This window comes from Mesoplodon densirostris, chromosome 9, assembly GCF_025265405.1.
Source record: "Mesoplodon densirostris isolate mMesDen1 chromosome 9, mMesDen1 primary haplotype, whole genome shotgun sequence".
Taxonomy (NCBI): domain Eukaryota; kingdom Metazoa; phylum Chordata; class Mammalia; order Artiodactyla; family Ziphiidae; genus Mesoplodon; species Mesoplodon densirostris.
Window position 1 is genome coordinate 107232625 of NC_082669.1, and position 25082 is coordinate 107257706.

Consider the following 25082-nt stretch of genomic DNA (forward strand, 5'->3'; position numbering starts at 1 on the left):
CTGAGATCGGATGTTAAATTTTAAACTGTCCTTTTCCATGGCGTGAAACCTTGTGATATCTTCAGATCCTCAGGACAGTGGGCTACACAGACACGGGTCCTGTGTCAGTGATTCCTTGGGTGTGGAGGAGGGGGCTTTGCCCAGGTATGGAGCTGGGCAGGGACTGAGAGTGGTCTCCCGCGGCCTCTCCCTGGAGGCCAGGCCAAGATTGTCAACACTGTATCCCAAAGTTCTGGGAGGTGGTCAGCAACAAGGCCAGCGGAGACCCATGGAAGACTAGAGAGGCTACAGGGAACAACTCTGGGATTGCTGGGCCAGACATTCCCTTTCCCCAAAGAGTCCAGAGGAAGAGAACTGTCGGGGCGGGGGAGTGGGGAAGGGCTCTCTGGGCGGCAGGCGCCTCCTCCTCGTTGGACCCGGCCTTCCTCTGCTCCTGTAAGCCTCTGTCAACCAGAGCAGGTTTGCCCCAGAAGCCCACCTTCTCCGAGCTGTCCTAACCGGGGTCCTCCAGACCAGGAATGAGGCTCGTTGGGCTCAGCCGTGGTCCTCTCCCCGGAGTCCGCCACTCTCCCCCAGCCCCGCTGCTTCCTTTCTGACCTGGAGAATGGTGGGCTCACGCTTCGTTCATTCATCACATTTACTTGAGGGCCTACTACGTGTCAGGAACTTATAGGGTTACCACAATCAACAAAATAGACCAGCAAATAGTCACACAGATACAGCGGCACACGGGTCAATGCTATGGCGAGCGCGGGAGCGGGGTGACAGATCTGAGCATGTGCTGGGGTCAGGCAGCCACTCTGACCCACACACTATCCCAGCCGAGCGGTCTGGCCTGCAGCCCCCTCCGCACCTCTCGGGACCCGCTTCCCCCACGCCTCCCCGGCGGCCCTAGTCAAGGTCGGTTTACGGGATGCGTCCTCTGGGAGAGGCGGTTCCCGTTTAATCCGAGCATCCCACCTGGCACATAGGGTGCGCTCAGTAAATAATGGATGCAAGAATGGATGGATGGATGTGTGGATGGATGGGTTTACGCGGGCAAGCACACCGCAAGCTGACCACCCGGCAGATCCCGGCGCCAAGCCCCCCCTGGCAGCTTCTCGGGGTCTCGGCTGAACCAGTGGGGAGAGGGCGCCCACCAGGCTCGCCCCGCCTTCACCTCGCCCCTCCTCCGGCCGGCGCCGCGGCGCCTTCTGGGAAGTGTAGTTCGCGCCTGCGCCCGGAGTGCCGCGGAGGCTGGTCCCCCTTCTCTTGGGACGCGACGCCCCACCCCCGCCCCTCCTCAACGGCCTGCGCGCCCGGCCCGGTTTCCTCCTGCGCCGACCTAGGTCGCCGCCGCCGCCGCCGCCGCCGAGGGTCGCGACGCAGCCTGTGGGCGGGGAGCGGGTGCCCCCGGCCGTGCCGGAAGCCAGGAACGGAGGCTGAGTCCGGGATGGCGCGCCAGGTAAGGCGAGCGCGGACGGCGCCGCGAGCCGGGACCCCGCCGCCAGCCGGCGAGAACAGACGGACGCCTCGGCGGGTCTGCTCCGCGCGGCTCTGTGCGTGCCTGGAGGGCGGGGGCGAGCCTGGGACCCGCCAACTTTGGCCGGGCGGGGGGGAGAGTGCTGGTGCGCAGGATTTGGTGCGGAGAAGTCTAGGTCCCCGGACGCCCCCGCTCCCTTCTCCCCGCCCCGAAGTGTACGCATACTTGGAGTCTCTCTCCACCTTTGGAAACTCGTTCCTTTGGGTTAAGCATCACCTTCTCTTCTTGGCTTCTAATGATAAATTATACTGGGAGCGATGGGCACGAAGGCCTAAGGAGAATGAGTAAATCTGTTCACTTTCATTCTTGGTAGGAACGTGGATTCTGGGCCGGGGGAGGGCATAGAACAAGGTACCAGGTTTTATCCATTAGGTGAGATGTGTAGGTCCGAGAGGTGGAGGGAGAGTCCCATCTGTCATAGCCTGGGACCCGTTTGGGCAAGTTGTGTGAAGGTGCTAGGAAACCTGATGGTACCAAAGGGGAGTTGCTGCACGTTCTGCTGGGTGGGCCCCTGGGGCCAGCTCTGTAATTGTGGTGGCTCATGAGCTTGGGCCAACCTCAGACAACCGTGGGCTCCGTGGTTTGAGGGCGGGGGAAGGGGTGGTGGTGTTGGGAGAGTGGCTGGGGCAGTCTGTGACCAGGCAGAGCAGCCCTGTGCCAGGACCTTGGCGACATTAATGCCCCACAAGCTCCTGGGAGAAAGGGAGGAGAAGCCAAGCAGTTTGGATGCCGTGGGAACAAGGGCCGTCCCCTCTGCAGATCTGGCCGTAGTTAGGGAGCCCACGGCCACCGCAGCTCAGATATGCCTGCTGGCCCCATGCTCAGGCTTCCTCGTACCATAGTTTCCTCTTCTATACAATGAGGGGTTGGATCTTTTAGATCTCATGTTCTGGAGTGTGTCCTCCCACTGTGTAGCTTCATGGAGAACGTGCCCAGGAGTGGCCTTGAGAAGTGGTAGGTCACAGCCAGAGGGAGAGGAACAGGGACGGCCCCCTGTCTTCCTGTCCAGCGCGACTGCCAGATGCTCAGGGGCGTGGGAGCACAGCCCGCAGGTGGGGTTAGCAGGGTTCGGGATCTGATCTGGAAGCCCGAGTCTGAGCCTGAAACATGCTGGGAGAGCGGGTTTGCTCTTAGAAGGACCTGAAGGCTGTGTCTGTGGTCTGAGTGTTTGCACATCATGCTCGCCCCCTCCCTCTTCTGTGCGCGTGCACGTGCGCGCGCGCACACACACACACACACACACACACACTCTCTCTCACTCTTCCTCTGCTTTTTCTGGGTAGAGGGAGACTGCTGACCGAACCACCTCCCCTGGCCACAGTCAATTCCCGTTCCCGTTTTATAAGAACTTTGTCATACAAGAGTGTATCTTTTGGCTGAGGTGGTGAATGGCCTGGAAACCATCTCTTCCAGATGTCTAAAAGAGCTGGTATATTTAGCCAGGAGATAAAGAGGCACTCAAGGTCAGGAATGGTGTGTGTAAGAGCCCACTCTGTAGCTGGAGGTGGCCGGCTGTGACCTACAGGTGGATGTTAGGCAGACAGATTTGGCTGTAAGAATAGGAATCGTAGCACTTATCATGTCCCAGCATTTGTTCCAGGCACTTTTCCCATGTTAATTCATTTAATCTTCACAACATCCCTATGAGAGAGGTTTGGGGTTTTTTAAAATATTTATTTATTTATTTATTTGGTTGCGCTGGGTCTTAGTTGCAGCAGGCAGGCTCCTTAGTTGCAGCTCGCAGGCTCCTTAGTTGCAGCACATGGGCTCCTTCGTTGTGGCATGCGAACTCCCAGTTGCGGCATGCATGTGGGATCTAGTTCCCCAACCAGGGATCGAACCCGGTCCCCCTGCATTGGGAGCATGGAGTCCTATCCACTGCACCACCAGGGAAGTCCCGAGAGAGGTTGTTTTGATCCCCGTTTTATAGATGAGTTTGCCGAGCCCTTAGCTAATATGAAGCAAAGCAGGGATTGGAATTCCAGCAGCCTGGCTCCTGAGGTCAAGCCCAAAGCCCCACACTCTGCCCGTTCGTGTTCCAGAACTTCTTAACTGACAGATCAGGCCAACGATGGGACTGTGGTGAGCCCTCCGTTGCTATAGGTGTTCAGGTAGAAATTGAAGAACCCCCCTGTTGTGAGTGGAAGTTGGCACTAAATGTTCACTGAGACTTAAAGGTGTACAGCAGTTGTCGGTGATTTCTAATTCACAGACATGCCATGGTGGACAGTTGGCCCCTGGCGGGAGGAGAGGGTCCTGTTCACCCGTGTAGTTTTCATTCCGGCAGGCGGGGCAGGTTCTGCCCAGTCTCGGGCCGTGACTGGAGGGCAGCTCTCCCCTGGCCCTGTGATTCTAAACTTAGAATGTGTCAGAATCATCCCGGAAGCTTGAAAATGTCAATTTCTGGTCTCTGAAAGCACTAAACATAATCATGATTTAGTAGATCTAAGATGAGGTGAGAAAATCAGTCCTAATTAAAAGGAAATTCTGAAGTAAATCATTTGAACCTAAAAGCCCTTCTGTTTTTTCAGATGTTAGGTAGGAAATAGCTTCTGATGGGAGAAGATAAGGACATAGTATTTTTCACCCAGTTTGACAAACGGAGAAGCTGTCTGCTGACTTGAACTAGCTCTGCAACAGAACTGCCACTTGACTCTGCTGGACCCTTACTCTCCCCACTTCCTGCTCCAGCCAGGGCCATGCCATATGGACTCTGCCATTATCAGTGGCTACAGGATCATTTATTTTTACCCAAGACCCTACCCCTCCCCTCCATCACCACCTTGAAAATCTTGTTAAAAGTTCAGCTTTTATTAAGAGGTTACTGAGAATGAGAATTTGTTTGTTACAGATACTCCCATAATCTGTCGCCACAGACTGTACTGGATAATAATGATTTTCTAAAAAGTGGATGTTTGGGACTTCCCTGGCGGTCCAGTGGTTAAGACTCTGTGCTTCCAATGCAGGGGACGTGGGTTTGATCCCTGGTCTGGAAACTAAGATCCCGCATGCCGCAAGGCGTGGCCAAAAAAATTAAAAGTGGTTGTTTGATGCTTGGTTTGTTAAGGTTTACTGATCTTCTGATAGGTTATAGTCACAGTCAGGCACAGTCCAGGGTCATAGACTTGGCCCCTGGCTGTCTGCCTGCTCCTGCTGCATCACCCCTCCTTGCTTTGGAACCTTCGCCCCAAGCCCAGGATAAAGTGCCTGAGCAGCTGCCTGCGTAGGGCCATCCTGTCAATCAAACGAGAGATCTGAAGTGCTCGCAAGTGTGTAGGGATCACGCCTCTGCTGATGTTTAGGCCCCCTGTGTGTGACATCTCACTTAGCATCCAAGTGGCTTAGAGGGAGGGACAGAGATGGATGGAGCTGAGAGGCTGGCTGGGGTCTCGCACACCTGGTCCACATATAACATGTGGCGTGTTGGGGAAAGTGTACAGGCAGAGAAGGTACCACGACCCCAGCTCTCGTCTCCAGATAGGGAGGTGTTGAGGCCGTGTCAGTTCTCAGCGCGGCTGGTGTTCCCTAGAGAGGGCCCGGGGAGGGGCCTCATTGGAAAGGCGGGCCCTCTGCAGCTCGGTAGCTGGGATCGGCGTGTTCTTCCCTTGAGCTAAGGGACCTGCAGAGCCAGCCCTGTGTGGAGCTGCCAGAAGGTGGAGAAGACATGGCCTCGAAGCCCACCTTGGCTCTCCTTACCGGCCTCCTATAAAATAGGCGTGTGTTCTGGGTGGCATTTTTGTTTTGCAGGTGCAGAGCCTGGTGTCGGTCGGTCGGTGCATCCTCCTCCCCCCTTATAATTCTCAGGGGAGTCAATGTACACTAACCAGACTCACAAAGGACAGAGAGATAAATCAGAATATGCCAGTTCCTTAGCTTATGGTGAAAAACAGAGCTGACAATCAAACTGGAACTATATGGTGGCCGATTAAGTGTTTGACCACCTAACGTGAAATCTGCATGGGAAGCCCAGGGTTCACGGAGTCCGAGCACAGAGGTTTGCTGGATAAGCTGGCATCCTGGAGCCAGGATGGCCTGAAGCATCCATCTCCCTTAGGAAGAGCCCTGTGGTGCAGGACAGAGACTCTTGTCACCTGGGCAAGGCCAGGAAGCCCAGACAGATTCTGGAGCCCCCAGTGCCCTTCTCTAGGCGTGGTCCATGGTGACAGTGCCGCAGTGTTGGTGCCTTCTCCCTTCGGGCAGCAGTGACCTGGTTCCAGCCCCTCTGCCTGCCCTCCAGCCTCCCTGACAGGTCCAAAGGCCAGGACCTGGGGCTTCCAAACTCCCTGCCATTGCTAGGCCCCCCTCCAGGTGGCCGGTCTTCCCCCCAGGGCTTGGTTTGACTTGTTTCCAGGTTCTGGGGACACTTAGTTTTCTCTAGCGCATTGGTCATAGTGGGAATTTAACACGTATTTGAGTGTCTAAGGGAAAAGAGAGTGAAGTAATTGTAACTCCTTGACCCTCTCTTGCCCCCTCCCCACTTTTCCTTGGCTGTGGTGGTGAGAGAGTGGGACTACTGATAGGGGGTTCCAACCTTTTTGATTCTCTGACCCTCTTTCTTAATGTCGAAAACTTAGTACGTTAGAATTTAGCCTTTCCATGTATTTTAAAATAAATTCAGTATTACCTTTAAAGGACACACATGTGTTCATCACAACAGCATCTATAAACGTGCACATGCAGCCCACTGGCAGTGTTTGTGCCCATTTAGCCCCTGGACCTGTTGGGACAAGTCTGAGCCTCCCGAACATGGACAAAAAATTAACCAGTAGTCGATCTAAAGGAGAAATAGAGAATTTTATTCACGCCAACCTGAGGATTATAACCCAGGAGACAGTCTTTCAGAAAACCCTGAGGACTGTTCCACTTGTTAGAGGTGGAAGGCACAGTTATGTACATTCTAGAGACAAAGGATCGTTTGTCAAAATGACACACTGACATTTTACATAAAGTTCACCAAAGATACACAGTCCCGATCTACACGTACAGCAGGTCACCATGACCCCATACAGAACTAGGAAAAGAATGAAGAAGGAACAAACGCATTGATCTTTATGGTTGAGCAGACATTCCTGCCTTTGAGGAGGTCTGCTTAACGTATGATGTAGATGCCCATTGCACGTTAGGGGGGCCCAGCACAGGCGGGGAGTATGTTATGCTTAAGTTTCTTTGCTTTGCCTTAAAAACAAATTTTATCCCATCACGGTCCGCAGAGCAGACAGGGACTCCCTAAGCAAAGTGTCTCCCTGCTCCACCAGCTCCAGGGTTCCCGAGCCTGGCTGGGATTCGGACTCTGGGAGGGAGAGACGGAAGAAGAGGAGGAGAGGGGACCAGAGGACGGAGCAAGGCAGGCGGGCTGCGGATGCCAGGAGGGAGGCGTGAGCGGAGCAGCGGGGGCCGAGGCTGCAAAGCTAGGGCCAGACTGGGTCGTGAGGCCTCCCTGCCAGGTGTGCCAGGCGGGACACCCTCTGGGCCCTCACAGTGCTCATGTCCTGTTGGGAAGTGTAATGGGACCCTGCGTCGGGGTCCCTGAGACCACCCCAGGGTCCGTGATTTGCCAGGAGGACTCCCGGGACCCGTCATATAGTTGTATTCACGGCTGTGATTCATTACAACCAGAGGACACAGTCACGACCAGCCGAGGGGAAAGGCACGGGGGCAGAGGCCCGACGGAGCAGGAGACGCGCCCCCTCCTGGTGGCGTCACACAGGTCGTGCTTAATTCTTCCAGCTGTGAGTTGTGACAGCCGGTGTGAGATGGTCTCTCCTGGGGAAGCTCACTAGAGACTCAGCACCCAGGGTTTTCCCTGGGGGCAGGCCACGTAGGCACCCTCCTCCTGGCATGTACTGAAATCCGAGTCCCAGAAGGAAAGCAGTCTTCAGCATAAACCACACTGTCTGTACAAGCAGTCTGGGCCCAGCAAACCACCCTTATCGGTCAGGAAACCGTGGGAACCTCCCCAAATCCAAGTTCCCCAACACCAGCCTCAGGCGAGCCTTTCTCGGGGCAGCAGTGTCAGGCGGACCTGAACGTTGGCTACGATCTATCTGTCCGGAAGGCCAGGAAGAGATGGGGGCAGCTTTTTGAGAGATGTTTCGGAGGGCGTCTGAGCGTGTTCCCGAGAGGAGGTGCCTATACCCAGCCAGGGGGGCAGAGGTTAGTTCAGGAGAGCCCGCTGGCCTGCTGAGCGGCTGTCCGGTGGTCAGAATGCACAGGGGGCCGAGGAGGAAGAGACTGCGCCGTCTGACTGCTTGTGGGCCTTCGGACTCTGGACCAGGGCAGGTAGCCGGTGGAGAGGCTGCCTCCAGCCGGGTGTGTCCTTTTGGTGGCAGCGGTCAGCGGGAGACAGGCAGAGTGGGGAGCAGATGCCATTGGTGAGTGACAACGCCACGGTTGGTAGCGGCGACGGTTGGTTTGTTTGTTTGTTTGTTTATTTATGGCCGTGTTGAGTCTTCGTTGCTGCGCAGGCTTTCTCTAGTTGCGGTGAGCGGGGGCTACTCTGTGCTGCAGTGTGCGGGCTTCTCATTGCGGTGGCTTCTCTTTTTGTGGAGCACGGACTCTAGGCACGCGGGCTTCAGTAGTTGTGGCGCATGGGCTTCAGTAGTTGTGGCTCGCAGGCTCTAGAGCGTAAGCTCAGTAGTTGTGGCGCACGGGCTTAGTTGCTCCACGGCATGTGGGATCTTCCTGGACCAGGGCTCGAACTTGTGTCCCCTGCATTGGCAGGCGGACTTTTCACCACTGTGCCACCAGGGAAGTCCCACAGTGATGGTTTTTAAAATCACTCACTTGAGTTGATGAAACAAGGCAGTAGATTATCTTTGCTTTATTAGGAGTGTCTTCATTTTATTTAATAATTTTTTCTAACAAGTAAATAGTTTAGCATTTGTTCCTAAGCCAGAAGGACCCTTCCCGTAATTTATATTCTGCTTAATATAAGTATAACCTTTGTGCTTAATTTGCATGAAGTTAGTTTTTGCTGTAATTTAAAATTCATGCCTTCTAGATGCTGGTCATCTTCTAGGGTCTGACGGCCATTTTAAAGCCCACTTAATGACTATTTTTAAAGAAATCAGGACAAAATCTTTCTTTAATCTTATGAAGCCCTCTCCAAAGGCTCTGGGGGAGGATCCTGCCTCACCTCTTCCAGCTTCTGGTGGCCCCAGGTGTTCCTTGGCTTGTGGCTGCATCACTCCAACCTCTGTCTCCACTGTCACATGGACTTTTCCTGCCTGTGGGTCTGTCTCTGTTCCTCTTCTTTTAAGGACACCAGTCATATTGGATTAAGGACCTGCCTTATTCCATTAGGACCTCATCTTAACTAATTACATCTGCAGCAACCCTATTTTCAAATGAGGCCACGTTCTCAGGTACTGGGGTGAAGACTTCGGCGTATCTTTTGGGGGACACAGTTGACCCCCGTCACTGTCTCTTGAGCAGATTCCCGTTGCCCCTGTGCCCGTTCCCGTGTGTCAGGCGCCCACCCCATGCTCTCTGTCACTGCTCCCCCCTCTCTGGTGTCCACCTGGAGACACAGGCGAGCTGAGGATGACTAGGCCGGCCTTGCTGGGAGGGAACCAGCCAACTCCCCTGAGACTGTGCCCACAGGTGTCCATGGCCTTCCAGGACCTGGCCGTGCGGTTCTCCGAGGACGAGTGGCGGCTGCTGGGGGAGGGGCAGAGGGCGCTCTACCTGGACGTGATGCGGGAGAACTACGACACGCTGGCCTCCCTGGGTGAGAAGCAGGCCGGAGCCGGCTGACGGGGGGACGGGAGGCCGGGTCAGCACCACGTGGGTCCTGAGTCGCTCTGCACCCCGGGACCCACCGGGCCTTGGGCTTTGTTTACACAATGAGGTGGCGTCGAGAGCCTTGTGCTGAGCTGGGGGCCTCGTGGGTCTTTTATGCTGTCGTTTCTGTGGACCGTACTAGGGTGCTGGGTGTGATCCAGTGGGGGCCCGAACAAACTGGCAAAACAACACTGGTTCCCGAGGTTCTGACCGTCCCTGGGGTTTGGGTGGTCATACGGACACACACGTGCACGGGTGCGTGGATGGCAGGTGCCTGGGCTGCTGGCGTGATCGCGTGTGGGAGGGCGGAGGCCGGCTCCCACTCCCGGGGGGGACCGTCCCTCTTTTCCTTCGCAGGGACAGTGGACCTGCTGCCCCTCTCTGCCTTCCTGTGTCCCTCGGAGCCTGGAGGAGCCGTGGGGGGCGGGGGCTGTGCTGCTGATGGGCAGGACTCTCCGCGGGGAGGAGGGCCCCTGGGTGAGTAATCTTGGCGGACGAGGGCAGGCCCTTTTGGGGTCCTGGTCCTCCTGGGTAGGCTAGGCCCAGGTGTACTCACTCGTGTCTTTCCCACGTGTCCTCAGCCCCTGGCTCCGTTCCTTCCGGGATGCTGTGACCGCAACCCTCCCCACCTCGCCACAGCGACCCCTCTGTGACCTTTCACCCCTCACCCCTCTGGGCCGGGAGCCTGGTACACTGTTGCCCATCACATGAAGTGCTAGGAAGAAAGCTGGGGACACCCTTGGAGAGCTTTGCCCCCTTAGGCCCCCTTCCCGCCACCACCCGTGCAGAGCCAGCCTGCAGCCCCTGAAGGTCCAGAGACTTTGGGCGGTGGATGTGGTCCAGGGGGTGCCGGGAAAGGCAGGGGTCCGGATAGTGGCAGGGCACAGGGAGGCAGCCCTCCTTGGCGGTCCCCTCGGAGGAGTAACAGGGAACGAGCGACAGGAGCTCAGTTACCCGTGGTCCCCAGCGTCCTGCTCCTGGCTGTGCCGTGGGCAGGTCGCCTGCCCTGAGCCCAGGTCCTCTTTGTCTGTGGACACGGGTCTCTCCTTTGCTGCACCTCACGTGGTGGGAGGATTACATGAGATGCAGCGTGACGCCGCAAGCAGCAGCATGAGTGCCGAGCTAATGCGGGGGGTTTTCTCTGGCCTCTTGGCAGGAGGAGCCCCCCAGCACAGCCTGCATCTCAGCGCCCTGGTGCAGCTGGTGAAGGAGATCCCAGAGTTCCTGTTTGGGGAAGTCAGCCCTGAGAGCGGGGGAGCCAGCCTGGACGGGGAGGGGGCGAGCCCCGAGGGTGAGTCGACAGCCGGCGGGCCCTCTGCATCCCATAGACAAGTTCAAGCTGTGGGCAGCGCTGTGCGCCTGCCCAGCCCCTGCCAGGCCCTGGGTGGAGGCGCCCCCCTGCGTGAACCCGGGCGGCGTGCCTGTCCTCTGAGAGCGCGTGGATCGTGGTGAGCCAGCTGCTTCTGACTCCTCTAGTGGCTCTACCTGGCTTCATCCACGCCCTTGGGGCCCCCGTCGTGGTGTGCCCCGCGCGGTGGGCGAGGCCGGCCCTGTTCTGTAGATGACTGGCCAGGTCCCCCCAGCCTGCACTCTTCCCACCTCACCAGACTCTCCCTCCTTCCCCAAGCTCTGCTCGCTGGCACTCTCACCTCCTCAGGGGTCTGTCCCCAGCAGCCCCAGCCCGTAGGGTTCCTAAGAGTCTGCTCAGCTGATGATCGGGTGAGAAGGATCTTATCAGAACAAGACCTAGACTGTGAATCTACGTGTCAGAGCCTAGAGATGACAGGGCAGAGGTTACTGACGTCCTGGTCATTGTTAGTGGAACACAGCAGGGAAGGGCCAGGATGGGACAATGGTGGGGGCATTTTACCTCCTGCCGGGCTTAATTCCAGTGTCCCGCCCCCCAGCAGCAGCTGTGATGGGGGATACTTGCCCTCTCCGAGGCTTGCTCGGCTGCCTTCCTGACACACCTGTTGGCCGGCCTGGCCTGGCCACTATGCCCAGCGGCAGCTCATCCAGCAGCCCGCCCAGAGCCAGGGGGCAGGGGAGCCCCCTTCCCATCAGTGAGTATGACCCAGCACGGGGGCCCCAGGGAGCAGGCCTAGTGCTGGGCCTCCGCCCGTGGACCAGTGAAGATGCGGGATGCTCGGCCCCACTCACAGGGTGCTGTGTGCAGCGTGCCTGTGGCACCGGACCTGAATCTCAGCCGCTCGCCAGGGCAGCGTTAATAGTCAGGGAGGGCAAGGTGGCCAACTGGGATTTCTCTGGGTCTTATTTTATTTTAAAATTTTGGCAACTTATACATTTGTCTGAATATCTGTTTTTATCTGAAACATTTCAAATTAATATGGCATAAAATTGGCACTCCGGAAAAACATACCCCATTTAGCCTGTAGTTTCAGGTGTCACCTGGCACCTTTACCACGTGCCCAGCTTTGAGAAACATATGTACGAGGCTTGGGCCTGCGTGTTGAGGCTATGGGCATGACCTGCTGAGCCAAAGTCAGAGGCTGGGGTTGGGAGAGGGGCCCGGAGTGAACAGTCTTGTGTTTACATTTACACCAGAAGGAAACAGGGAAAGACCCTGCCTTCTCCTGGAGCAAACCTGCGGGAGCTGGGTCTGCCGCAAATCCAAGTTCCCAGGACTTGGCTGCCTCTCAGGGATTTAGGGCCTGGAGGGGCCTGTCCTCTCGGGGGACCAGATCCCAGGTGACTTCTCAGGGTCAGGAGCTGGGGCTAGAGAGGCCTTCCTGTCTCTCCTGCAACAGAAACTGCTGACACGCCAAGGCCTGTGGAGGAGGAAAGCCCAGGAGCCCCCAGCCAGGAGCCTAGCCCTCCTACCCGTAGTCCCAGCAGGCAGAAGAGCCACAGGAATCAGGAGACAGGGGCCACGGGGACAGGTGAGGGGCTGGCTTTCCCGAGGGCGGGGCCTGCGCCGGAGCTGAAGGGGTGGGAAAAGGGAGGTGTCGTGGGGCCCCCACCTCAGCCTCCTGACCGCCCGGCGTGGCGCTCAGACGTCGTCCGCATTCTCACGGGTGGGAAATCTGACCCCTGAAGGTCCCACAGCTGCCGCCTTCAGGGCTGCCCTGAGCGTGCTGGCCTTGCAGGAGCTGCGGGAATCTCTCCTGGGAACAACCCCTTGCAAGGCCTCATCAACTACCTGAAGGAAATCCTCGAGCCCGGGCCCCAGCACCCCGAGCAGCCCCTGAGCTTACCGCCACCAGTCGCCGGCCTGGGTGCGACCCAGCTGACCAGAGCAGAGCTGCAGCCCGGGAGCCCGCCCTGGGCAGGTGAGTCCCCGCGGACCTGTCTCCTCACGCCAAGGTTTCTGACCCCGCGGAATTGCCCTTTGATGGATCTTTGTCTATAAATATACAATCCTCCCTAAGGATCATTGCCAGCTCGGCCATTCCCGTATCATTACTGTCACATTTCTGGAGCCAGGTGGCTGTCTTAGGGGAACAGCGTTGGTCAGCTGGTGTAAGAAAACTCAGAAATAGACTCCGCCCTGGATGCTTTGGGTTCTTTACTCGTCCTAACATGGGACACCTGAGGAGGAGGTGATGAGTGAGTGTCACTTCATGTTGACACGAAGTGGGATGCTTGCAGTGGGCCTGGGGGAGCAGGGTGACGCGGTGGGGGCAGGAGCCCCAGCCCTGGACCCTGACGCCTGTTAGCTGGGCAGACTGTGAGACGCTCCTCAAGGCTTTGAGCCTTGGTTTCCAGTCTGTAAAAGGGGATAGTTGTTCCCACCTTAGAGGGCTGTTGTGAGGCTTAGGTACTGTGTGTGTGTGTGTGTGTGTGTGTGTGTCTGTGTGTGTGTGTGTGTGTGTGTGTGTGTGTGTAAAAAGCTTGGGCCTCCTCAAATTACGTTCTGTTCAGGGCCCAGAGAACCATCTACACGTAGCAGCCCAGTCCTCCCACTTCCTTCGTTTGTACTCAGAGTAGCACCATATGCTCTGCCCGTAGGGTGCATTTTCACATCCTCCGTTCATCCATCCAGTTCTGGGAGGTGCGTAGACAGGCATTTTTAAGCCAAGCACTAAGAAGACAGTGGCCTGTGCAAGGCTGAGTGAGTTGTAAGAAGGCCTGCGTCTCCAGATTTCTGGCCTTGGACCTTTTAACTGAATTCCCCTTTTGGTTATTTGTCACCGAGACTGAAGTCACCGATTCAGGGGGAACATGTGTTCCTTTTTTCTGTAGTGAAGACAGAGACAGCCTCAGGAGATTGTCCCCTCCAGAGTCTGCTGAACTGTCTGAAGGAGATCCCAGAGGCCCGGGACAAGCAACCCAGCCCCTCAGGAGCAAGGGACCCACGGCTGCAGGAGGACCCAGGGGCCTGGAAAAGGAATTCTGGAGGTAAAGGCCACTGGCTGGGCAGGGAGGCCCCTGGACGTCAGCCGTTGCCTTTCTCCGCTCCAAGCAGGGCAGTAGGTGACCCTCCACAGCCAGACACTTGGGCGCACACATCAGTGTGTCGGTTGGAGTAGCCAGACGTCGGGGATCATGCTATAAAAGGACGTGGGCATGTAGGAGGTGCAGCAATGTGGTAACATTCCAGGTTGGCTCTTCCAGTAGGAGCTGAGGGTTCCAGTAGGAGCTGAGGGTTCCAGAAGGAAGGAGGGGATGGTTGGGAGGGAGAGAGACGGAAAATAGGAGACATAGCTCCAGGCAGTAGACTTGCCGGGTATCGTTTTGATGAGGGGGTTCTTGTCACATTCGCATGGGCTCACCACTGGTCATCAGCGTCCCAGAACTTTGAGAAAGTCGATCTGAGATGGACGTGCTGCCCTTGGAGGCAGGACCCTGGCTCGGTGCTGCCTGGGGTGAGCTGCTTGGCATCATCCCTCAGCAGAAATCTCTGGAGGCGGGGGTGGGGCTGGGTCCATCTGCTGATGATTGAGCAGTGACGACCTTGGAGCTGAGACGGCTGTGGGGGCCGGGGGCCTTGGACGCCCCATCCTAACCCTAGGAAGGCCTCATGAGGGGCTTCCCACAGGGCCCCGCCCCCTCCAGACCCCTCCCCCCGGGCCTGGAGCTGGCAGCGTGCTCTCTGCAGTGAAGGTGGAGGACGGCTGGGCCCGGGGGCCCCCGGAGCCCGCATCCTGTCAGCTCAGCAAGCGGACCCACGGCCCTTCTGCCGCGGGCAGCCCTGGGGACAATGGAGGCACCGCCTGGGTCCGAGTGCCCAGCTGGGGCTCTGCAGCTCGAGGTGAGGCCTGGGCTTGTCTGCTCGACTCTTCCCGGGTGGGGTTCTCAGCGCCCCCAACAAGGTTCTGCCAGCCCACAGGGGACGGGGCACTTGCCTGTCTCCTGGGCGGAGAGGCATCCACCTGGCCGTCCTTCTCAGGCAGTTAATCCCTTCCCTCAATCCCCGTCCTCCTAACCCAGGCCCTTGCCCAGGAAGCCTTCCATTGTAAGGACCGTGGTCTTGCAGAGAATTCCCAGCAGTCGGGAAGCTGGCCCCTACCTGTGGCTCTCCCAACCCTGCCCCTGGGCCTGGGTACAGCTGGCGTCGCTTCCCCAGGTTGGGGAGCAGAAAACAGATCAGAGCCCGCACAGAGGGTGTCCTGCCTGGCAGGCTCCCACGCCTGGTACAGGACTCGCCACCCCTGCGGAAGGCAGGCCAGGCAGCCAGCCGGGGCTGGGCCGGAGAGCTGGGCCAGAGATGGTGATGGGGCATCTCCCCTGTCCCAGCCGGCAGCGCCTCGAGCTCACCCCTGGAAGCCCTGGAGGCCTGTCTGAGGGGCATCCCCCTGAGTGGGTCGTTACCTTCCCAGCCGCCAGCCAGCTCTTGGTCCCGGAGCCCCCAGCCAGGAGACCCTGGGTCTCAGAGGCCCGAGCTGCAGCGCCTCGGATCACAGAGCAAAGGTAGACTGCGTCATGGGCTCCCGGTGGCGTTTGTCCCTGTGCACAGAATGGGGGATGCCGAGGATGCCGTCAGGTCCCCCCTCCTCATCCCAGGCCTCAGGGGTGCAGCCCTTCTCCCCCAGCCCCCTCTCACGCCTACCCCCAAACAGCCCCTGCATTTGGTGGAAGGCAGTTAAACTCTTCTGCCCACTGTCTCCACTGAGAGGTTCACTTACCCTCTAGGCCCACAAGACCAGTGGTTGGGTTTATGTGGGTTAACGTGCTACAGGATTTTAATCAGCACCACGAGTGCCCTAACCTAAGGGGAGATCCCAGTGGGAGAGGTGTTGGGGCAGGTCTGGGTTCCCGTCTACAGCCCAGGGCCCAGGGGACCTCTTCTCCTGTGGTTTTCCCATGACGCCAGCTGTGCTGTTTCCTGCAGAGGTGGTCTTGGGGCCTCTTCTGGCTCTGGGCCTGCAGGGCTGCATGAGAGACAGCCCTGCCCTCCCTGCAGGCTCCCAAGGCACCCCCGCCAGCTTCTCTTCGTCCAGCAGCATTGACGGGGACCTGGATTTCCAGAGCCCTGAGGGCAGCCAGGGGCATCGGCCTGGAAAAGGTGAGCTGGCCGGCCTGAAGCTGGGAGTGGATTCTGGGGAAGGACGGGAGGCGCCCCCTGCCCACCGCCCTGTGTCCGGCCCAAGCAAGTCAGGCCATCACGCCCGGTGCCGGCAGCAGAGCGGGGATGCCACGGCGGGAGCAGACGCAGGACCTGTTTAGGGGGGCGGGGGTCTCTTTTAGCGACTTGGCTCAGATGGGGCAGGACGACATCTAAGATGTCTTAAAAAGTAAAAAGATCTCCTTTAACATCAAATTCTTCCTTATCCCAGCCACGAAGAAGTCAGTGTCTGTCATATTCACTGACTTTCCAACTTAAGGAAAAACGTCGTGAGGTTTGTGTGAAACCACCTTAGAGGGTGTGTTTGGTGGCTGCGCGTCAGGGTACCTCCTCGTGGAGGCCTCCATGTGAGCTGTCCCCTCTTTGGGACCTGGCAGGACTGGACCTTTTTCTCCGCTTGAATAATCCCAGTGCTCTCCGTCTGCCTTGTCCGTGGACACCCGGTCCCCGGGGCTCTCCTCTGTGTTTTGGCCTCACCCGCTGTCAGTGGAAAAGCCTGGAGCTGTACCCAGGGCTCTGCACCAGGCCAGCCGGGGCCATCGGGCCGGCCTGGGACCTCCGGTGTCCCTGGGCCTGGGTCCCTGCACCTGCCACGGGTCAGCCCCTTGCGTGGGGGTGGCTTTTACCTCCCAACATGCAGCCGAATTTTCTTTTTAATTTTTAGTTCTTAGTAGGTAATAGATCGTTCAGTCTTGCTTAAAAGCTACAGAAGGTTGCGGAGGACGGGTGGCATCTGCCTCCCTCTGCTGCCCTGTGTTGCTGAGCCACCCGCTACTGTGACTTCCAGGGACGCTGCGTGTGGCCCGGCATCCTGCGCGCAGCTTCTCCACCGTGCTTTCTGTCTTCATGCTTCCTGTTGGCGTCTTCCCACGTTTGGTCTTAGCATCCTCAGCGCTGCGCTGCCCCGTCCTCTCTTCCCCGCAGCTGCGCGGTGGGCTGCGGTCGGGACCAGGATGTTCCTTCTCGAGCATCCTCTATCAACAGACCTGGTGTTCTAAGTCACCCAAACGGCAGGCGATCTCACGCCGCCTTGTAGAAGCTTCCAGCCCAGCTCCCCAGCTCCCTGTGTTGCCCCAGAACTCAGCAGCGTCTGTGGGGAAAGCTGTGTGTGGGGTTCCTCTCGTGACTTTGCAATTCCAGCCTACAGTGGCCTGAAGCTCTGGCAGTTTCTCTTTTCTCCTGCTCTGCCTGGCACAGCATCAGCAAACGCCTTCAGGAAAGAGCATGGCTGAGGTGACAGCTGACCCAAGAAGGGCCTTTTCTAGAATTTCCGTCCAGGGACTTCCCTGGTGGTCCAGTGGTTAGGACTCCGCGCTTCCATTGCCTGGGGCACGGGTTCAGTCAGTGGTCAGGGAACTAAGATCCCACATGCCGCATGGCACAACCAAAAGAAAAAGAAAAAGAATTTCAGTGCATCTGGTTCCTATTGTATCCACAGCTCTGTCACTAGAAATACGATTTTGGCAATTTGTTTTTTTCCCAAGTTGAAAGGCATTAGTGTTGCCCTTCTTGACCTGCTCCATCCTTGGCCTTTCCCTCTTTGAGTAGCGAAGGCAGCCTGACGACGTTCCAGCCTCAGCGCCTACCTCCTCCACCACAGCCCGCTGACCAGTTTCTGTGTAGGCGGCCGAGCTGGGGAGGCCTCTCCCAGGGCTGCCGGGAGGCAGGAGTGACAGGTTTGGGGCCAGGTCCCCCCTGCAACTGGGTGCCCTGAGCCGGTGTGACCGGCCTCGGGCCCTGCGCCTCCTCCAGTAGCTCCGGCTGCACCGGACACAGGGCACAGGCGAGGCTCCTGGGGTTCACAGGACCGAGCTCTGACCAGCCAAGACCGTGAGCGTTGGGTTTTCACAGGAAGCCCCGTGGGAAGCTCCCCGCTCCAGGGCCTGGAGAACTGCCTCAGAGAGATACCTGCACCTGGGCCGCAGCCCACCTGGTCCTGCTCCTCGGCAGGGCACAGGGGGCCGTGGAGAGTGGAGCCCAAGAACTGGACGGCAGGCATGGAAGGTAAAGCGCTGCCCAGCGTCTGAAGGATCTTGAGACTTCTGGAAGGTTCCCCGGCAGCCTTCCAGAGTAGCTGGAGGCCGGCACCAGGGACCGCCCTGGGCGCTGCCTCCCCAGAAGCTGGTGGGCCCCTATCCTGGCCTGAGATGAGATGATATCCTGGAAACGGCCCGGGCAGAGGCTTGTCGGCTGTGGGGTGGGATGGGACACCCAGCCCCACTGCCGCTGCTCCAAATCCGGGCCTGAGCCGGGGCCTTGGCCGCAGAGTGTCCGTATCCTGGCTGTCGGCCCCACGTGCCTTGGCGTCCAGCACGGCCGCTGAGCTGTGGGGCTGCTGGGAGTCTGGGTAGCTGGGTCAGGGCATAAGGAGATCCTGGAGGATTCGGGAAGCTCCCGGGAACGTCTACGGGGCTGTTGTATGGCGCGCTCCAGGAGCTTGTGAGCCCGAGAATCCAACATGACAGAAGTTGTTCTCTGCCCAGTGACTTCCTGGCCTCGGTGCCAACACGGGGCCCCCGGGCTGACAGGCCTCTTGGCTTCTCATTGAAACAGGACTGAGGGGCGAGGCCTGGGAGCCAGCCCACCTGGGACAGCGAGGGGGTGACGTGCCCACCAGGAGCCTCCGCCTGGCCAGCCCACAGGCACTTGCCTCTGGCACCATCCCTGCCTGCCACCAGCGAGGTCCCAAGGACCCCGGGGCCGCCAGGCCAGGACCGTGGAGGTGGCTCCCAGATGGTGAGCTGCCTCTGCCCCGGGACTTGCTGGCATGTCTTTCCTCCCGAGACAGTGTTTGACGAGGGAACAGATTCCCCCTTCCCTCTGTACTCCTCTTTTCCTTCCTTATCTCACCCATTCTGGACTGCCAGCTGGAGTGTGTGCACATTCCCCAGAGACTGCTGGCTGGAGCACCCCGAGGTGTGCTGAAAAGAAGTGGAGAGAGCACTGCTTTTATCCAGAAGCTGGGTTTCTCTGGGGGAAAGACTGGTTGTTTCCTCTATTGTACCAGTTGCCTGGGGGTGGAGGCGTGTGTCCTGCTGCTGCAGCGTAGTTGAACTCACAGCAGAATTCCTTCCTAGACTTGCTGAGGTGGGCTGGTAGGGTCTGACTCCCTTGAATAAGTACAGTATTTCTAATACTCCCACCAGGCAAGAAAGAGCTGGTTTGGAGGGCCTGCTGTGGACATAACTGAATCTCTCCTCAGGCTGCTGGTCCTGAGTGAGTGCAAGTAAGAGGGGCTGCCTGGCTTATAAGACCCAGAGTCTGGTTGGAACCATACTGCTAATGGCTTGCAGGGTCTTGAGACTTCTGGAAGGGTCCCTGGCGGCCTTTCCAGAGTGACTGGGGACCGGGCCAGGCTCTGGCTTTGCATCTCTCCACCTCCCATGGCCAGAGAGGAAGCTGTTCAGGGTCCACCAGAGCTTGTATGGGGTTGAGCTGAAAAGGGACCAGCTCCACAAGCCCGCCCGTTGAGGCAGATGGCCCTCCTGCCTGGCACTGGGCTGATGGACAGAGGCCTTCTTTATTGCCATTTGCCCAGGGCCAGCCACCAAGCCCTCCCCACTCCACTGCCTGGAGAACTCTCTGAAGGGGATTTTGCCCGGGGGGCCCTTGCGCTTCACCTGCCTGGCCGACCCTGTCCCGGGCCCCAGCCCCAGCCCCAGCTCCAGCTCCAGCTCCAGCTCCAGCTCCAGCATCAGCAGCTCAGAAGGAGAAGACCCAAGGCTGGAGCCAGAGCTCTGGCAGCCCCTCCTGCAGGGTGAGCTTGTTGGGGAGAGGAGACCTGGCAGCCCTGCCCCAGGGTGCAGCCACCACCCTGACCCCGGCTTTGTTTGTGACAGAGGGGGACCGCCTTCCCAGCTGCAAGGGCCTTGGCCCTCCTTCCCCACGCCCTGGCGGCCCTCGCACTGGCAGCAGCCCTGGTGAAGGCCAGAGAAGAGGCAAGACCGGGGACCACCGTGGTCTCAGTGCAGGTGAGCCTGGGGTCTCCTGAGAAGGGGGCATGTCCCCCAGGAGGGCCAAGGGTCCAGAGACCGGGTTCTCTGAGTCCCACCCATCACTTTGCCTGACTCTTGCCAGAAAGTTCTCTACTTTTATCACGCTTGAGTTCCCCGTAGGATGAGCTGTGTCCAAGAGAGAAGGCGAGGATATTGAGGCACATGGGGCCCCAGGAGTGTTAAATGAGTGTGTTTAAGTGGAAAGTCCGACAGTAAACTTGAGATATACATATTTTTATATGTGTATATACTATATGCACATTACACACACTTAAAACATATGTATGTATATATACTGTTGTGTCGGTCCCAGTATATCGATAGTGAAGCTCTCAGCTAGGAACACCTGGGGCCCTCACCCCAGCTCGTGTTACTCTTAGCGGGCCAGCCCCACACACTGGAGTCCCACTGGAGCCAGTGTTGTGTGCTGTGGGACGCACTTCGGCAGAAACATCAGGGAACTTGGAGGCACAGGACGTATTACTTGCAGGTCGTGGAGGTTACGTGGTACTCCCACTGGCGAGGTGCGGGGGAGAGAGAGTGCGCAGACCTGACTCTGTTTTTATTAGGGTGGAGGGTAGGGTATCTAGGGTTTGGCATATTCACTCTTTATTGGCTTATTTAAAGCATAAGCGTGGGGCTTCCCTGGTGGCGCAGTGGTTGAGAGTCCGCCTGCCGATGCAGGGCACACGGGTTCGTGCCCCGGTCCGGGAAGATCCCACATGCCGCAGAGCGGCTGGGCCTGTGAGCCATGGCCACTGAGCCTGCGCGTCCGGAGCCTGTGCTCCGCAGCGGGAGAGGCCGCAACAGTGAGAGGCCTGCATACCACACAAAAATAAATAAAGCGTAAGCGTGGAATTGGGGCCCAAGAAGGGAGAAGTAGGGTCATTCAGACCCAGGTCACCCAGATCTGGGGGGCTGCCTGCTTCCTTACCTGGTTGTGTTGCCAGTAGCTTTGGCAGTAAACAGAAACAGTGTCACAAGTGAGACCCCTCCACCTGGGGAAACTAAGCGGTTGTCCCGTCAGGAAAGCTGGAAACAGGCTGCCTGCTACTCCAGGCCTCCGCAGTTCTCAGTCCGAGCCTGACCCAGTGTTCGCTCCCAGCAGGAAAAGCAGAAGAGAAGGTGAGAGGCTGGTCCCATCCGCCCTGGAGAGAAGTGTGCTTGGAGAACCTGGGCCCGCCTGGCCCCCTGGGCAGCGCCGGCGGAGGTAGGGATGGGTGGGGTGCAGGGTCGGGGAAGGGGGCTCCCCCCTGCACTCAGGCCAGTGGTTCCACCCACCGCTTGGCCTCTGCGCAAGCCCTGGCTGTACCCACGTTCCTCACCGGCTGTGGACCTGTCGGGAAACAGCAGAGGGTGCCCGGCGTGGACCCACAGGGCCTCCAGCAGGTCTCCGGAGGGGCCTCACTGGGGGTGGGACCTGCAGGCATGGCGCTCTCCAGCCCCCACCTACTGGGAGAGCCGCAGAGGACTCCGGAAATAATCCGGGCCACCCTCGTCCTGTGTGCCCTGGTGCCCAGAGATGGGCTTCCTAACGAGCCAAGTATATCCCTCTTGCATCTCGTTTAACCAGTATTTGAAAGTTGAAAGTTTGGATGTTTTGGGTTTTTTTTTTAGGTCATGTCCAAATACCCCCGGTCAGAGTGGCTCTGGGAAAACGATGTGTATCCACACCGCAAATGCTCTGTGCTCTTCCTGCGGGGGCAGCTGTGGGTCCCCGCCCTGCCTTTCAGCTGGAGAAGAGGTTGGGGTCTGGGCCCTGCCAGCCTCCTGGGTCAGCCTGTGGGCCCCTGTCCTGGAATCCGACGGCTGGTGAAGAGTTCAGGGGCCTGAGGCCCGGAGACGGAAGCCCAGGTGTTACAGGTGAGCTGGTGGCTTCCCCCCGACCTCGAGTATCCGGGAGCCCTGCAAGCACAGGGCTGGCGGGGGCTCAGCGTCTGCACGGCCACCCACTCTCTTTCCCCGCTGCTCAGCTCACTGTGGCAGGGTGGGCCAGCCAGACCCCCAGGCTCACAGCCTGGGAAAGGCTTTTTCATAACAGCCTTCCAGCCTCGTTTGGGTCACAGGCAGGAAGAGTCTCATGTTGAACTCACTTCAGCTTGCTTATTTCATTTCAGGGTTTTCCTACAGGAATAGTTGGCTGTTTCATAAAAGTATGCAGACCCTTTTTAGAGGCAAAATAGAAATGGAGACTTTCCCCAGAATAGATGCATCCAGAATCAAAGTTCGGGGTTTGAGGCGACTTTAGAGGACAGAGGGCTTTAGAGGCGCAGTAGTGAGTGGCCTGGCAGGGGCGTCCCCAGAGATGTGGTTCTGTGTCACCCAACCCCGAGGAAGCTCTTCCCTACACCACGTCAGAGACCCGCCTCGGGAGGGCAGGGCTCGGTCCCTGGTCCGCTCTGGGACGTGCACCCAGATCCTCACACTTGAAGCCTGCAGTGGGGGGCTCCGTCATATCGTGGGCTTGGCGTCCCTGCAGGTGCAGCTGCTTTATCAGGAGCGCTGAGCTGGCCTGAGGCCGGCAGCCCCGCTGCTGCGCCTCGGGTAGGAGGACACCTGGGACAGCAGCACTATCGCTGGCCCTTAGCCGAGATCCTTCCTGAAGCACATGGCAGGGCATCGTTTGGGTCCTTGGGCTCCGGTCTCCACTTTTTCTGTTTGAAGCTCTGGGGTCCTGAGAAGTGCAGGCCAGAGCCGGGCTGGGGACTCAGGCGTGGCCGGAGAGCAGGTCTGTCCTGCGGCTCCGGGTGGTGACGGGGCTTCTTTATGAGGCTTGCCTCGGGTGGAGACCAGTTCCAAGGGAACTTAGGGTGAAGGAGGAGGTGATTTTTTTTTTAAAGTAACTTAAGACTTAAAGTCCTATGTCTGTAACTTCTGAAGAGGGAGGGTAAAGGTCAGGAGGGAGTGGGGACGCTTGTGGTTTACTGGTGACCAGTAGCACTGGGTGCTGATACAGCCCCCTGGTCACCCCACTAGCAACACCTGGGACCCAGGCTGGACTGGCCCTCCTGGGCGCTCTCCAGATGCTGCCCACGGTCTTGGCCTCATGCCATCTGCGGCTTCTCCAGGCCCTGCCCACTGACTCCCAAGGGCAGAGTTACTCAGGACACCAGTAGGGCCCAAAGGTGGCATAGAGAACCCACCTTTTCCTAGAAGATGGGAAGGCCACTGTCCTAAGCAAGCTTGGTTACCATGGAGACCCGGTCTGTGATTTATCCTGCCCGTGAATCTGGGGAACAGCCGTACATAATTCCCCAGCCTGAGTCGCTAGGATCCTGCCCGTCTGAAGCCCGGCCTTAGCGGGGCAGGATGAGATACTAGCTGAAGGGACCCTGGGGGGAGAGAAGGTCCTGACGCTTCGAGGACCTTCACCCGCGTACCGCTCTGGTTTCAGCCGGGACCCACCCGAGGCCCCTTCCCGGAGATCCGCCTGGGCCTCCCCCCGGAGCCGCCATCCCTTGGGCTATGCCGCGCGCCTCCCCGCGGCCACCGTGCCCCTGCGGGAGTTCCCTGCAGCACGAGCTCCGCAGCCTCGGTGCCGCCCTCTCGGAGAAGCTGGATCGGCTGGCCGGGGCCCTGGCCGGCCTGGCTCAGGAAGTGGCCGCCGTGAGAACCCAGGTGGATCGGCTGGGGCGGCGCCCGTGGGGCTCGGGGACGAAGGGCCTCCTCCGGGGCCCTCGCTGGACCGGTGGCCCTGCTCACAGACACGCGCCCTACTGGAGGCACAAGGGCCCCCGCAGGCCGAGACCGAAGATCTTGCGGGGCCAGGCGGAAGGCTGCAGGGCTGGCGACTCCTCAGCCCTGGCCAGCGCGAAGCCCCGCCTGATGCCTCAGCTGCCCCCGGACGTGCCCCTGGCAGAGGCTTCTGGGCCCAGCTCTGGCCCTCTCTCCTCGGCATGCGGCAGCCCCGCTGTGCTGACCGTGTGTCACCCCCTCGGACGCCCGGAGGGCCACCGGAGCCCCCCGCCCCCTTTGCTGCCTGCTGTCCCACCCCCCCAGGTGGCCGCCAGTGCAGCAGAGCCTCGGGCTGCAGCAGCGGCACCACCCAGGACCCTGAAGTGGCCCAAGGATCCAAGCAGCCTGTTGGCAGGGCTCCAGAGAGCCCTTGATGGGGAGCTGTGGGGTGGGGAGCACAGGGACCCCGCGTGGGGGTCCCCTAGCCGCCATCTTAATGGGCTGCATCCTGCCGAGGATGCCCCACCCCTGGCCGCCTCTTCCGGGGGCCGGCCTCCGCCCTCGGCCCCCTGCAGCAGAACCTTCCCCGTGTCTGGACTATGAGGGGGCCGGGGATCTGCCCTTGGCCTGACCGCCCCAGACTCCAGGATGCCCGTTGCTCAGGGAGGTGCGTTCCCCAGCCACGCCTCTGGCTTTCTTGACTCAGGTTCGTTTAGATGTCGCTCCCACTCCTGCCCTTCCCGCTGGAACTGCCAGGGCCGGCAGGGGGTGGTATGCGTACACGCGCGTGCACGCCACGTTGCCAGGGCGCTGCGAGCCACTGCAGGGACGCCACGCAGGAGAGCACCTCTTCCCACCTGCCGTCCTGACCTCAGCGCTGAGAAGCCGTGGCTGTCCTCTTCCTGGCGGATGGGGGCTTAGCTTTCATTTGGGGCAGAACTCCGACCCCTGGTCTAATCTGGATATACCTGTGTGGATTCTAAAATTACCGACCCTGGTTGCTAAGGAAAAGGCCCATGGCTCCTACAGAAAGGAGCCCAGAGGGGCCACACCAGGGCGTGGCTGATGGGTTGTTACCAGCACTGGGGACAAGCCTGCCCTCCCAGAGCCTACAGAGAATCAGCAACCCCCCTACCCCGCCCCCGCACACGACTCCCTTGTGTTTTAGATGTGGCTTCTGTAAACAGCCTACGGTCGGATTTTGTCTTAATCCAGCCTGACAAATTTGGTCCTTTGCTCAGAGCCCTTAATCCATTTATGTGCAAAATGATTGCTGATACATTGAGATTTGAATATAGCATCTTATTTTGTGCTTACGTATGTCTCACTCGGTGGTGGGGGGTTCCCGTCTTTCCTGCCACCTTTTGTACTGACTGTTGTGGGTTTTGTTTGTTATCAGTCATTCCATTTTCCCGTCAACCAGCCTCAACATTTAAAGAAGTAAAAGGGAAGACATCCAGATTTACAGCTGTATTTGGGAAGTTCTAGCATAGTTTTTTAAGAAATTGATAGGACAAATCAGGAAGGATATGGAAGATTTGAACAAGCCAATTAACAAAATTGGCTCGATTGATGAATATCT

The 25082-nt window shown here is 58.7% G+C and overlaps 1 protein-coding gene across 14 annotated transcripts; it reads left to right on the forward strand.

Moving 5' to 3' along the window:
* Positions 1 to 1296: 1296 nt before the first annotated feature.
* On the forward strand, positions 1297 to 24785 carry KRBA1 (KRAB-A domain containing 1). Of its 14 annotated transcripts, XM_060108477.1 has the most exons (18): positions 1297 to 1444; positions 9125 to 9251; positions 9662 to 9781; positions 10461 to 10595; positions 11212 to 11367; positions 12073 to 12204; positions 12412 to 12594; positions 13513 to 13663; positions 14281 to 14516; positions 15002 to 15175; positions 15669 to 15770; positions 17682 to 17834; positions 18384 to 18566; positions 19369 to 19587; positions 19670 to 19801; positions 20931 to 21035; positions 21443 to 21688; positions 23220 to 24785. In XM_060108477.1, exons 1-18 carry the CDS (start codon positions 1433 to 1435, stop codon positions 24101 to 24103), a joined length of 3450 nt encoding a protein of 1149 aa, XP_059964460.1. In that variant the 5' UTR covers positions 1297 to 1432; the 3' UTR covers positions 24104 to 24785. The 14 variants fall into 14 exon arrangements, with proteins under 14 accessions (XP_059964460.1, XP_059964458.1, XP_059964457.1 ...); XM_060108475.1 differs by lacking the exon at positions 1297 to 1444 and having other exon boundaries at positions 9053 to 9251; positions 13508 to 13663; positions 14304 to 14516; XM_060108474.1 differs by lacking the exon at positions 1297 to 1444 and having other exon boundaries at positions 9053 to 9251.
* The last annotated feature ends 297 nt before the right edge of the window (positions 24786 to 25082 follow it).

Coding starts and splice junctions, on each gene's coding strand:
- KRBA1 (XM_060108468.1), top strand. CDS start 9,367: ATGAGGTGGCGTCGAGAGCCTTGTGCTGAGCTGGGGGCCTCGTGGGTC. Junction 15,176..15,668: donor CCTCGGATCACAGAGCAAAG/GTAGACTGCGTC, acceptor CCCTCCCTGCAG/GCTCCCAAGGCACCCCCGCC. Junction 18,567..19,368: donor GTGGAGGTGGCTCCCAGATG/GTGAGCTGCCTC, acceptor CCATTTGCCCAG/GGCCAGCCACCAAGCCCTCC.